General features: G+C 41.0%; 1 protein-coding gene across 3 annotated transcripts in view; it reads left to right on the top strand.

Moving 5' to 3' along the window:
• NDUFAF7 (NADH:ubiquinone oxidoreductase complex assembly factor 7) overlaps positions 1-14,351 on the top strand; it is a 50,198-nt gene that overhangs the window by 21,586 nt on the left and 14,261 nt on the right. For 2 of the 3 annotated variants that reach the window (XR_009357390.1, XM_059188589.1), the window contains exons 5-7: positions 454-614; positions 11,703-11,783; positions 12,586-12,696. Coding sequence is in view for 2 of the 3 variants with exons in the window: in XM_059188589.1 (XP_059044572.1) it covers positions 454-614; positions 11,703-11,783; positions 12,586-12,696 (353 nt within the window). In the remaining variant the exon portion in view is untranslated. Of the gene's footprint in view, positions 1-21; positions 147-453; positions 615-11,702; positions 11,784-12,585; positions 12,697-14,351 lie in introns of those variants that run through there. The other variant, XM_059188590.1, reaches the window with a different exon arrangement.

The raw sequence follows: 14,351 nt of genomic DNA, 5'->3' as shown, positions 1-14,351 counted from the left end.
TGACGTACTTCTGGCAGGGGCGTGTCCTCCCCCCGGAAATGGCTTCACCACCCCGCCCCGCCCCAGGCAGCGTAGTGTGAGGTGCGGCATGAGTCTCCTTGCTAGGAGCGGCGGCCTGGGGCCGCTGTGCGCGGCTACTCGCGCGGGTAAGCGTTCGCCACGCCGGAGCTCCGCCTGTGGGGGGAAGCGCCTGAGGCGCCTTCCTCAGTTGGGGACCGCTTGAGGCATCCGAGCGGCAGCCGAGTCCAGCCTCAGACCCAGAGCGCCTGTGTGGCCGTGGGCACTGCGCGTGCTTGCCGGCGCCTCATAGGCGTGCGGCGGTCGGGCCAGGAGTCGGCTTTCCGTGCTTCGGGCGAGCTTAAGAGTCCGCGCAGCAGCTTCGAAAGCGCTCGGGCTGCTTGCACTTGCGAATACTAAGATGTTTTCGTGGTCCCGTTTACTTGTTTTTCGTAGTTCTTCCCGGTCTCTGGAGAGGGAAATACTTCAGCTCCGGGGGAGAGCCGGCAGAAAACCAGGTGACACCAATGCTGCGGCACCTTATATACAAAATCAAGGCAACTGGTCCCATCACTGTAGCCGAGTACATGAAGGAGGTCTTGACCAACCCTGCCAAGGTACGGGTCGGGGAGCCCGAGGACCAGGCCGCTCCAGCGGCTTCGCCAGGTGTGAGCCAGCAGGGCTGTGCGCGGAGATGCCCGAGGGTCCTCCGCGCAAGCAGTAGCGGTGCCTTCTCCAGGGGAAGAGCCATCCCCCGAAGAGTTGGAGATAGAGAAATTCATGTCAGCGGGTTGGTTAGGCATCGATCAGGTCAGGGGCAGTGCCGTGAAGAACGGAGAATAGATCCAGAGCTGTTCAGGAGGCAGTGTAACCGATTGAATTTAGGGACTGAGGGTCGGGATGTCTTTCCTATCGAGGCTGATGGTAGATGATAGTGTCATTTCTCTGGGAAGGGGAGTGCAGAAGGGGGAAGAGCAGCAGCTGCTTGAAGAGGGAGGGGGAGGACAGAATTCAGTCCCAAGTAGGAATCTGAAGTGCACATGGAACTCAGATGGAAATCTCCAGGAGGCATCTGGAAATAGGAGTTTAGTACCTGGCAGCTTGACTGGGTTGGGATCACATCAACAGGCAATGGAAGCATGTTCTGGGTTTTCTTTTTGGTAATGGAAAGTCCAGGTCTCTAGTGTTTCAGGATTAAGCACTGCCCTTGTTCTGTGGCCTGCATTTCCTTGTCTGCTCAGCAACGCCACTTGGTGAAAGCCTGTGGTCCTTTTATTTCTAAAATAAAACATTCTAAATATTTTATCTTTTGCTGGGTCAAAATAGGAAACTCATGGAATTCTGGGGTTTGTTTGGCCTGTTGCTGTTGGATGTGGTGTCCGGAGGTTTAATAAAGGGGGATCCTTTCATACCCCTATTCAGTGCTACCACATACCAAAAGTTCACCCAGGGAGAAACTTTAGAACAAACATCTCTGTGTTAGAGTGAAGGACCACTTATCGTTTATTCATTTATTGAGGCTCCGAAAGTGCCAGACACTATCTCAGGCACTGGGAATACTGCAGTGGACAGTGGAGCACGGCACTTATGCTCCAGCGAGGACATGAGCTACAAACAAGGAAACCGGCGTCTGGGTGGTTCTGTAGGTTGGGCATCTGCTTTTGGCCCCGGTCATGATCCCTGGAATCAAGCTCGGCATCTGGCTTCTGGCTCAATGAAGAGCCTGCTTCTCCCTCTTCCTCTTCCCCTGCTTGTGCTCTCTCTCTAATAAGTAAATAAAAATCTTTAAAAACAGGAAACAAGATAATTATAGATTACTGTAAGTGCTTCTGAAGGAAAGGAAAAAAGGTTGATGGGATTGAAAGTAAGTAGTGCAATGGGAGTAGGAGTTGGAAAAGTTCTCTAGGTAGGTAAGTGGCCAGCAAAGACCAGATGGTTGAGCCAAGGTTTGAAGGATGGGGTCCAGCCAGCCTGGCAAAGAACTGGGAGTGAGTCCCCAGTAGCAGAAGGGGAAGTACAAAGTTTTTGAGCTGGGAAATGTGTTGGCCCATACAGAGAAGAGCAAGGCACCAGTTTGGCTGGCAGGTGGTCACTGGGGGTGGCAGGTTAATGGTGAGGAGAACAGTATGAGAAGAGTTCGGAGAGGAGCCGGTTCATTCAAGGCGTTCATGGAATTTTGCTTTTTGTGTTAGTATAAGTGGAAACAATCAGGGGGTGCATTTTATGGATCTTGGTGGTGACATCCAAGTGGAGACAGTAAGTGAGCATTTGGCTGCAAGAGTGGAGTTCTTGAGAAAGATTGGATATACATATATAAATTTTTTCATCATCTGTATATAGATGATGTTTAAATTCCAGGACTTAGGGAGAGTCTATTTAGAGAATAGGAGGTTACCCAGGTAACCTTGAATTTAGAGTAGAGGCTTTTTTCCTTTTCTTTTTTATTTTTAAAATCAGCTATAATTCCTATTTTGTTTAAAAATTTTTTGACCTTTTTTACTTAAAGATTCCATTTATTTGAAGAGCGAGAGTGAGCACAAGCAGGGAGAGCTGCAGGCAGAGGGAGAGGGAGAAGCAGACTCCCTTCTGAGCAGAGAGCTGGATGTGGGCTTGATCTCAGGTCCCTGGGATCCAAAGGCAGACACTTAAACCAACTGAGCCACCCATGTGCCCCTTTTTAACCTATTTTTTTTTTTTTTTAAGTTGAAGTATGGTTGATACAATGTCACAGTAGTTTCAGGTGTACAACATAGGGTTTTTTTTTTTAAGATTTTATTTATATATTTGACAGAGAACATAAGTAGGCAGAGACACAGGCAGAAAGAGAGAGAGAGAGAAGCAGGCTCCCCACTGAGCAGAGAGCCCGATGTGGGGCTCGATCCTAGGATCTTGGGATCATGACCTGAGCCGAAGGCAGAGGCTTTAATCCACTGAGCCACCCAGGTGCCCCCATAGTGATTTTTGACAATTGTACCTTATGCTAAACTCATCACAACCGCAGCTGTCATTAGAGATTCTTAACCTAGGGATCCTTGAACAGAAATCCGGGGGTCTGTGAATTTTTATAGGAATAAAAATTACTCCTTTATTGGCATTAACTTTTTTTTTTTTTTTTTTTTTTAAAGATTTTATTTATTTATTCGACAGAGAGAAATCACAAGTAGGCAGAGAGGCAGGCAGAGAGAGAGAGAGGAGGAAGCAGGCTCCCCGCCGAGCAGAGAGCCCGATGCGGGACTCGATCCCAGGACCCCGAGACCATGACCTGAGCCGAAGGCAGCGGCCTAACCACTGAGCCACCCAGGCGCCCTGGCATTAACTTTTTTCCCACCATTTTTATTGAGAAAGAATTGACATGTATCACTATATAAGTTTAAGGGATATAGCATGATGGCTTGATTTGCATGTGACGAAGGTTGAGTTTTTTTTTTTAACTTTTTTTTTTTTTTTAAGATTTTATTTATTTATTTGACAAGAAAAAGAGAGAAAGAAAGAGAGCAAGCAGGGGTAGCTGCTGCGGGAGAGGGAGAAGCAGGGAGCCTAACATGGGGCTTGATCCCAGGACTCTGGGATCATCACCTGAGCCTTACCTGAGCCAAAGACAGATTGTCTTAACCTAATAACCTGGTGAATACCACAGTGGGTCAGTTAACATCCATCTTTTCATATAGGCACAATAAAAAGAAAAAAAAGGGGGGGAGAATTTTCTTGTGATGAGAACTCCCAGGATTTACTTGAACTTTTCTGTGTATCATACAGCCATGTTAGCTGTAGTCATCATGTAACGCACATCTGTACTGGTTATTATCGAACTGGAAGTTTGTACCCTTTGCCGACTTCTTCCAATTTTTCCTCCCCCTACTCTGCCTTTGGTAATCAAAAGTCTGATCTCTTTTTCTATGAGTTTTGTTTTTTTAAAATTTTTTTAAATTTTATTTTTAAAAAGATTTTATTTATTCATTTGAGAGAGAGCATGAGAGCATGAGCAGTGGGAAGGGCAGAGGGAGAAGCAGACTCTTCCCGGAGCAGGAAGCTCAATGCAGGCAGGTTTCCAGGACCCTGGGATCATGATCTGTATTGAAGGCAGACGCTGAACCGATTGAGCCACCCAAGGACCTCAAGGTTTTTGTTTTTGTTTTTGTTTTTTTAAGATTCTATGTCTAGGCAAATCCTGTATTATTTGTCTTTCTCTGATTTTACTTAGCATAATGCCTTAAAGGTTCATCCATGTTATCACAAATGGCAGGTTTCCTTTTTTTAATGCCTGAATAACATTCGATTGTGTGTGTGTATATATATATACCACAGCTTTTTTTCTCATTTAAAAAAATTTTTGTAATGTAGTTGACCAACAATGTTTATTAGTTTCAGGTGTGCAATATAGTGATTTGACAATTCTGTACATTACTCACTGCTCACCACAATAAGTGTAGTCACCACCTGACACCATACAGTGTTGTTATAATATTGACTGTGTTTTCTGTGCTTTTTAATGTACTTTTCATCTCTGTGACTTATTTATTTTGTAATTGGAAGTTTCTTCTTAAAGTTCTTTCACCTATTTTGCCCATCCACCCACCCATCCACTTCCCTTTTGGCAGCTACAAGTTGTTCTCTGTGTTTGTTTGTTTGTTTGGTTTTTTCGGATACCACATGTAAGTGAAATCATATGGTATTTATTTTTTCCCATCTGACTTATTTCACTTAGCATGATACCTATTAGGTCCATCCATGTTGTCATAAATGGTAAGATTTTATGAGTAATATTCCACTGTGTATATATATAAATATGCATATATACCACACTCTTTTGTACCACATCTTTATTCATTTGTGTATCAGTGGACACTTGGGTTGCTTCCATATCTGGGCTATTGTAATTAATACTGCCGTAAACAACAAGGCAGAGGGAGAGGGAGAATCTTAAGTAGGCACCATGACCAGTGTGGAACCCAGTATGGGGCTCAGTCTCATAACCCTGAGATCCATGAGCTGAAATCAAGAGCTGAACACTTAACTGATTGAGCTACCCAGGTGCCCCACCTCTGCCCATTTATTTATTTATTTTTTAAAATTTTTAATTTAATATATTTGTTTCAGGGATATAGGTCTGTGAATCATCAGTCTTACACAATTTACAGCACTCACCATAGCACGTACCCTCCCTAGTGTCCATCGCCCAGCCACCCCATTGCTCCTACTCCCCTCCCCTCCAGCAACCCTCAGTTTGTTTTCCGAGATTGAGTCTCTTATGCTTTGTCTCCCTCCCTGGTCCCATGTTGTTTTGTTTTTCCCTCCCTTCCACCCACAACCCCCCTCCCTGCCTCTCAAATTTCTCATATCAGAGAGATCATATGATAATTGTCATTCTCTGATTGACTTATTTTGCTTAGCATAATACCCTCTAGTTCCAACCACATCATTGCAAATGGCAAGATTTCTGGGATTTTTTGATGGCTGCATAGTATTCCATTGTATCTGTATACCACATCTTCTTTATCCATTCATTTGTTGATGGACATCTAGGCTCTTTCCATAGCTTGGCTATTGTGGACATTTCTACTATAAACCTTGGGGTGCACATGCCCCTTTGGGTCACTACATTTGTATATTGGGGGTAAATACTCAGCCGTGTAATTGCTGGGTTGTAGGGTAGCTCTGTTTTCAACTTTTTGAGGAACCTCCATACTGTTTTCCATAGGGGCTGCACCAGCTTGGATTCCCACCAATAGTGTAGGAGAGTTCCCCTTTCTCCGCATCTTTGCCAGCATCTGTCATTTCCTGGTTAATTTTAGCCATTCTGACTGGTGTGAGATGGTATCTCACTGTGGTTTTGATTTGTATTTCCCTGGTGCTAAGTGATGTTGAACACTTTTTCATGTGTCTGTTGCTCATTTGGATGTCTTCTTTGCAGAAATGTCTGTTCATGTCTTCTGCCCATTTCTTGATTGGGTTATTTGTTCTTTGGGTGTTGAGTTTGATAAGTTCTTTATAGATTTTGGATACTGTTTATCTGATACGTCATTTGCAAGTATCTTCTCCCCTTCTGTCGGTTGTCTTTCAGTTTTGTTGACTGTTTTCTTTGCTGTGCAAAAGCTTTTGGTCTTGATGAAGTCCCAATAGTTCATTTTTGCCCTTGCTTCTCTTGCCTTTGGCAGTGTTTCCAGGAAGAAGTTGCTGTGGCTGACCTCAAAGAGGTTGCTTCCTGTGTTCTCCTCAAGGATTTTAATGGATTCCTTTCTTACATTGAGGTCTTTCATCCATTTTGAGTCTATCTTTGTGTGTGGCGTAAGGAAATGGTTCAGTTTCATTCTTCTGCATATGGCTCTCCCAATTTTCCCAACATCATTTGTTGAAGAGACTTTTTTTTTTTTTTCCCCCATTGGACATTCTTTCCTGCTTTGTTGAAGATTAGTTGACCATAGAGTTGAGGGTCTATTTCTGGGCTCTCTGTTCTATTCCATTGGTCTATGTGTCTGTTTTTGTGCCATCACTACACTGTCTTGAGGATTACAGCTTCATCATAGAGTTTGACTGGAATTGTGATGCCACCAACTTTGGTTTTCTTTTTCACCATTACTCTTCCTATTTGGGATCTGTTCTGGTTCCACATAAATTTTAGTACTATTTGCTCCATTTTTTAAAAAGATTTTATTTATTTATTTGACAGAGAGTTCACAAGTAGGCAGGGAGGCAGGCTGGCAGAGGGGGAGGCAAGCTCCCCACTGAACAGAGAGCCCGATGTGGGGCTTGATCCCAGGACCCTGAGATCATGACCGGAGCTGAAGGCAGACACTTAACGACTGAGCCATCCAGGCGCCCCTATTTGTTCCATTTCTGTGAAAAAAAGTTGATGGTATTTTGATAGTGATTGCATTGAATGTGTAGATTGCTTTAGGTAGCATAGACATTTTCACAATATTTGTTCTTCCAGTCCATGAGCATGGAACATTTTTCCATTTCTTTGTGTGTCTTCCTCAATTTCTCTCATGAGTATTCTGTAGTTTTCTGAGAAAAAATCCTTTGCCCTCTTTGTTTAGATTTATTCTTAGGTATCTTGTGATTTTGGGTGCAATTGTAAATGGTATCAACTCCTTAATTTCTCTTTCTTCTATCTTGTTGGTGTATAGAAATGCAACTGATTTCTGTGATTGGTTTTGTATCCTGACACTTTACTGAAGTCTTGTTTGAGTTATAGCAGATTTGGAGTGGAATCTTTTGGGTTGTTCACATACAGTATCATATCATCTGCAAAGAATGAGAGTTTGACTTCTCCTTTGCTGATTTGGATGCCTTTAATTTCTTTTTGTTGTCTGATTGCTGAGGCTATGACTTCTAGTAGTATGTTAAATAGCAGTGGTGATAGTGGACAGCCCTCCTGACTTTAGGAGAAAAGCTTTCAGTTTTTCCCCATTGAGAATGATACTCGCTGTGAGTTTTTCATAGATGACTTTTATGATATTGAGTTATGTACCCTCTATCCCTATACTGTGAAGAGTTTTAATCAAGAAAGACTGCTACACTTTGTCACATGCTTTTTCTGTATGTATTGAGAATATTATATGGTTCTTGCTTTCTTTTATTAATGCATTGTATCACATTGATTGATTTGCGGGTGTTGAACCAACCTTGTAGCCCAGGAATAAATCCCACTTGGTTGTGGTGAATAATCCTTTCAATATACTGTTGGATTCAATTGACTAGTATTTTGGTGAGAATTTTTGCATCCATGTTCATTAGGGATATTGGTCTGTAGTTCTTCTTTTTGATGGGGGAGATGGGTTTTGTCTGGTTTTGGGATCAAGGGAATGCTGGCCTCATAAAATGAGTTAGGAAGTTTTCTTTCCATTTCTGTTTTTTGGAACAGTTTCAGAAGAATAGATATTAATTCTTTAAATGTTTGATAATAGGGCTGCCTGGTTGGCTCATGGATTAAAACCTCTGCCTTCAGCTTAGGTCATGATCCTGGGGTCCTAGGATTGAGCCCTGTGTTAGGCTTTCTGCTCAGCAGGGAGCCTGCTTCCTCCTCTCTCTCTGCCTGTCTCTCTGCCTACTTGTGATCTCTGTCAAATAAATAAATAAAATCTTTGAAAAAATAAAAAAAACAGGGAAAATCTTCATAACATTGAATTTGGCAATGATTTTTAAGTATGATACCAAAACCATAAACAACAAAAGAAAATACATATAAATTGGACATAATCAAAATTTGAAATGTACATCAAAAGACACTATCAAAAGAGTTAAAAAAAATAAATGTTTGATAATATTCCAATGGGAAGCTGCCTGGCCCTGGGCTCTTGTTTGTTGGGAGATTTTTTTTTTTTTTTAAGATTTTATTTATTCATTTGACAGAGAGAGAGATCACAAATAGGCAGAGAGACAGACAGAGAGATAGATGAGGAGAAACAGGCTCTCAGCCGAGCAGAGAGCCCAATTCGGGACTTGATCCCAGGCCCCTGGGATCATGACCTGAGCCCAAGGCAGAGGCTCAACCCACTGAGCCACCCAGGCGCCCCTTGTTGGGAGATTTTTGATGACTGCTTCAATCTCCTTACTGGTTATGGATCTGTTCAGGTTTTCTATTTCTTCCTGGTTTAATTTTGTTAGCTTATAGTCTTTAGGAATGCATCCATTTCTTCCAGACTGTCAAATTTGCTGGTGTATAGTTGCTCATAATATGTTCTTATAACTGTTTGTATTTCTTTGGTATTGGTTTTGATCTCACCTCTTTCATTCATGATTTTATTAATTTGGGTCCTTTCTCTTTTCTTTTTGATACATCTGGCCAGGGGTTTATCAATCTCATTAATTCTTTTGAAGAACCAGCTCCTAGTTTCATTGATCTGTTCTACTGTTCTTTTGGTTTCTGTTTCATTGATTTCTGTTCTGATCTTTATTATTTCTCTCTTCCTGCTGGTTTAGACTTTATTTGTAGTTCTTTCTCCAGCTCCTTTAGGTATAGGGCTAGGTTGTGTATTTGAGACCTTTGTTGTTTGTTGAGAAAGGCTTGTATTGCTATATACTTGCTCTTAGGACTGCTTTTGCTGTATCTCAAAGATTTTGCACAGTTGTGTTTTCATTTTCATTTGTTTCCATGAATTTTTTAAATTGCTCTTTCATTTCCTGGTTGACCCAGTTATTCTTCAATAGATTGCTCTTTAGCCTCCATATTTGAATTCTTTCCAACTTTCCTCTTGTGGTTAAGTTCTAGTTTCAAAGCATTGTCCTCTGAAAATATGCAGAGAGTGATCCCAATCTTTTGATACCAGTTGAGACCTGATTTGTGACCCCAGATGTGATCTATTCTGGAGAATGTTCCATGTGCACTAGAGAAGAATGTGCATTCTGTAGCTTTGGGATAGAATATTCTGAATATATCTGTGATGTCCATCTGGTCCAGTGTGTCATTTAAAGCTCTTATTTCCTTGTTGATCTTTTGCTTAGATGATCTGTCCATTTCAGTGAGGATGGTATTAATGTCCCCTCTATTATTGTATTATTGTCAATGTGTTTCTTTGATTTTTGTTATTAGTTGGCTTAGATAATTGGGTGCTTCCATGTTAGGAGCATAAATATTTACAATGTTAGATCTTCTTATTGGATAGACCCTTCAAGTATGATATAGTGTCTTTCCTGATCTCTTATTATAGTCTTTGGTTTAAAATGTAATTTATCCAAAGGATTGCCACCCCAGCTATCTTTTGATGTCCATTAGCATGATAAATTGTTTTCCACCCCTTCACTTTAAATCTGGAGGTGTCTTTGGGTCTGCAATGAGTCTCTTGCAGACAGCACATCAAAAGGTCTTGCTTTTTTATTTAATCTGATGCCCTGAATGTTTTGATTGGGGCATTTAGCCAATTTACATTCAGGGTGACTATCAAAAGATATGAATTTAGTGCCATCATATTGCCTGTAAGGTGACTGTTGTTGTATATTGTCTCCGTTCCTTTCTTGTCTGTGTTACTTTTGGGCTCTCTCTTTGCTTAGAGGACCCCTTTCAATATTTCCTGTAGGGCTGGTTTGGTGATTGCAAATACTTCTAGTTTCTGTTTGTCCTGGACATATCTCATGGTTTTAATTTGCATTTCCTTCATTAGCTTCTAACTGAAATTTAGCCTTTCTTTTATTATCAACATAACCACTGGCATCAGTACCCCCATGATTGTAGCATCAGTGGAAATCAATAGTGATCATAGGTATCTCAGAATTCATTGTGCTCTTCCATACTTCAAAACTTTGTTACTTATTAGACCTCAGGCTTGGCTTTATTAATATATTCATAAGGATGCATATATGTTACTATATCACAAGTTTATTTTTTAAATATTGGATGAATATTTTTCAGTTTTTGGAGGAGGTGTAATCCTGTGCGCTTAAGTCCTGAATTTAAAAACATTCTATGAAGGGATCTGTGGTCTTCATCAGGCTACTACAGTGGCTCATATTGTGCTACAAAAACACTGCTGAAATGCTCATTTATGAAGAGAAAGAGAAAAGCTTGAGAGGAGATGCTCTATGAAGTGAAGTAGTTTTGTTTTTTTTTGTTTGTTTGACTCAAGTATATTTCTGCTGCTGAGAGAGGGGAGTTAAAGCTCTTAGAGAAGGAGGTGATAACAAGATCCTGGCCCACGAGAGCTGTGTGAGGAGAGGTGGTGATCCAGAGCACAGGTGGTGGGATTAGGTTTGGATAAGAGTGGAAGGTAAAGGCATTTCATCTTGAGTTCTGAGGAATGGATGGGAGCAGGTGGAGGCCGGTCAGGAAGCTGAGTGAGTCCTATTTTATAACATTCTTAACTTCTTTTTTGGGCAGAAGTTCAGGTCACCTGCTGAGTAGGGTAGTGGAAGAAGGAGCTTGAGGAGCACAGGGAATTTTCTAACAAAGAATTCTTGAGTATGTCTTGAAGTTTAAACAGTAAGCTTAAGCTTGGGATAGGAGAGTAAATAAGGTAGTCCTCTTCCCCAAGTAACTAAGCCTCTTGGTGAGGAATACAGACCTAGAAATAAATAAATACATAAAAGGAAGCACTGCTGTTAGTCTGAGGTTGGAGGGCTGGAAGAGGAGGTTAGGGAAGGTGGCATTTGAGCAGATTCAATTTTATTGAGTACAAGGTTGCCAGGGAGAAACGTGTAGGAAGAAAGGAGAGTATTTGCAAGGGCATGGATGTATGGAATGAGCAGGGCTAATTAAAAAAGAGATATAAATATAAATTTATATTGATATAATATTATAATATAGATATAAAGATTCATTTAGAAAAATGCATAAATCACAGGTGCATATAGCTTGATAAATTTTCACAAAGTGAACGCTCCCACGTAACGAGCATGTAGGTCAAGCAACAACATCACCAACAGGCAGGGCAAATTTGAAACAGATAGTGAGAATTTGGGAAAGGAGGCTGGAGGGAGGGGCGGACAGGGTCTTACTGTGTTGGGTTGTGGGAGCAGGGAGGGGAGGGCAGGGGGATGATATGTGAGGATGGACATGGCCTGGCTTTTTCCTTTATGGTCAAGGAGGGATCATGTTTCCATCTGTTCTGGCACTTTGTAAAGTTAAGTAACTGTGTTCATCTTGTTTAGAAGAGATTGCTTTCTTACTGAATGATTATGTCATTGTATACATCATATAAGATTTTGGAGGGGTAGTTTAAAAAGTGTATTTGAAAGTTAATTTGTTTTCTCTACTTTCTCTTTTTACTCAGGGATATTATGTGTACCGTGACATGCTAGGAGAAAAAGGAGATTTCATTACTTCACCGGAAATAAGTCAGATCTTTGGGGAGGTAATATTCAATGTAAACTATAAGAGAAACTAATATCACAAATATTTGGAAGCAGATCACGTTGTATTCTTCTTTAATAAAGCATTGTACAGCTTTGTTTTTGTGATTCAGGTTTCCTTTTTTTTTTTAAGTTTTCATTTTTAATCATATACATGCCGCAGGAATAGAGAACAGTAGAGGAAGGAGAGATCAGTGAAGAAAGAGAGAGAAGGTGCCAAACACTAAGGAGTTAGTGGGGAGAGGCTCTAAAGCCCCCGCCCAAGATTGCACCGTAGTCAGAGCAGAAGTCCCCCCGTAACAAATTGTGAACTCTTTCTTCTTAGGGATTCTAGTTCATTGATTTCTGCATAAAAACCCCTTGTTAAATTTAGATATAGGAAATAGTACCTAAAATGAAGTAGAATCCAGGTATTAAAAAATGTTAATTATGCATAAAAAGCCACGTAATTACTGAAATCATATGAATATGAAGAAAGGCATAACCCTATTCCATATGTTTATTCGTTATCGAAGACTAGCACCTTCCTGTAAGTGATTCCTCTGATGTGTGTTACGAGATCTCTTACAGGGGGAAGTGCTTTTTAACTGTTTTCTCCTGTTACTAAGCTTTCTAAGTGGTGTCTTTTGTAATGTCTCCGTGAAGCTTTTGCGTGTGCATACATGCATGTACATATTGAATAACATACATACATAATTTATTTGCAAACATTTTGCCTTCTGGCATAAAGTATGTATTTATGTGGAATTTTATATTGTGCTATACTTTTATAATACTTCAGTGTAGTTTTTTCCCTTGTCACAGCTGCTAGGTATATGGTTCATTAGTGAATGGATGGCCACTGGAAAAAATGCAGCTTTCCAGCTTGTGGAATTGGGCCCAGGAAGGGGTACCCTCACAGGAGATATTTTGAGGGTAGGTAATAAAAGAATGTCTTTAGATCCTCATGTACTCACCTGAATCTGTGCTTTTGACTTGTTTGCAAACTCCATTGACTTCCTTGGCTTTCAGTCCTGTCTCCTTAACCGCCTCTATTTCTCAGCTGAAGTACAACATGAGAATAATACAATGAATCGTAACTTACTGTTGTCTGTTTGTAATTTTTAAAAAATGAGGGTGGGAAAGAATGTGAAAGGTAGAAGTCAAAACATTTAGAAGACATTGGAAGTGTGTATTTGTCTTCTAAGTAGGAAAAGAGTTTTTTTTTTTTTTTTTTTTTTTTTTTTCAAAGATTTTATTTATTTATTTGACAGAGGGAGATCACAAGTAGGCAGAGAGGCAGGCAGAGAGAGAGAGGAGGAAGCAGGCTCCCCGCTGAGCAGAGAGCCCGATGCGGGACTCGATCCCAGGACCCTGAGATCATGACCCGAGCCGAAGGCAGCGGCTCAACCCACTGAGCCACCCAGGCGCCCCAGGAAAAGAGTTTTTGAATTGTATAAAAAGCAGAAGCCATAAAGGAAAAGATAAATAGAAGGGTAATTTCAACTACATTAAAGAATTTTTTGTTTTGTTTTTTTGTTTTTTTTTTTAAAGATTTTATTTATTTGTCAGAGAGAGCACAAGCAGGGGGAGCAGCAGGCAGAGGGAGAAGCAGACTCCCCACTGACCACGGAGCCTGATGTGGGACTCGATCCCCAGGATCATGACCTGAGTCAAAGGCAGATGCTTAACCAACTGAGCCAGCCAGGCATCCCAAATTTTTTGTTCCTTAAAGAAATTAGGAACTTATGTTCTTCAGAGACACTGTAAAGAGAGGGATAAGCCAAGCTGCAGAGTGGGAGGAGTTATTTACAACACATAAACTACAAGGAAGTGGTAGTTAGAATATAGAAGGAATTCCTTTCAATAGTTAAAATGGTGACAGATAACTCAATAGAAAAGTCAGACGGAAGATGTGAACAGGCCCAGCATGAAAGAGGAAATCCACATGGCCAGGAAAAACAAAAAAATGCTCAGACTGGTTGGGGGTCAGGGAAATGAAAGTTAAAATCACAGTGACATAGTTAAAAATCACAGTTACACAGTTAAAATCACTGTGCCCTCCAATGAGAAGATTTGGCAGCACCAAGCATTGGCGAGGATGGGGAGATGTGGCACAGAGGGGACTCTCGGACTGTAAGACCATGATTTGGTGTAAGCACTTTGGAGTGCTTATTAGGCATCATCTGCTAACGTTTAGGTTCTTCTACTGTGCAACCCAGCGGTTTTCCTCCTGGATATATGCCCTCCAGAAATGAGGGCATATATGTACCAGGATGCATGTACAAGAAGACAGCATTGTTTAGAATAGCAGAAAAGCTGGAAACAACCCCAAAGACTATCAGTGGGAAAATAGATCAATAAATTGTGATATAGTCATACAGTGGAATGCCAAGGGTTGTGCCAATGTGTGAAATCACAGCAGAATGCACAATATTCAAATGAAACTCAGCATCTTGTTGAGTGAAGACACCAATTTATACGAGAATTTGTATCATATGATTGTATTACATAAAATCCTTAAATAGTCAGCATTAAACAATATGTGTTTGGTGATTCAAACGTGTTCAGTAACATTTATAAAGAAAAAG

This window comes from Mustela lutreola, chromosome 9 (assembly GCF_030435805.1).
Source record: "Mustela lutreola isolate mMusLut2 chromosome 9, mMusLut2.pri, whole genome shotgun sequence".
Lineage (NCBI taxonomy): Eukaryota > Metazoa > Chordata > Mammalia > Carnivora > Mustelidae > Mustela > Mustela lutreola.
This window is presented reverse-complemented; position numbering and strand designations above follow the sequence as displayed.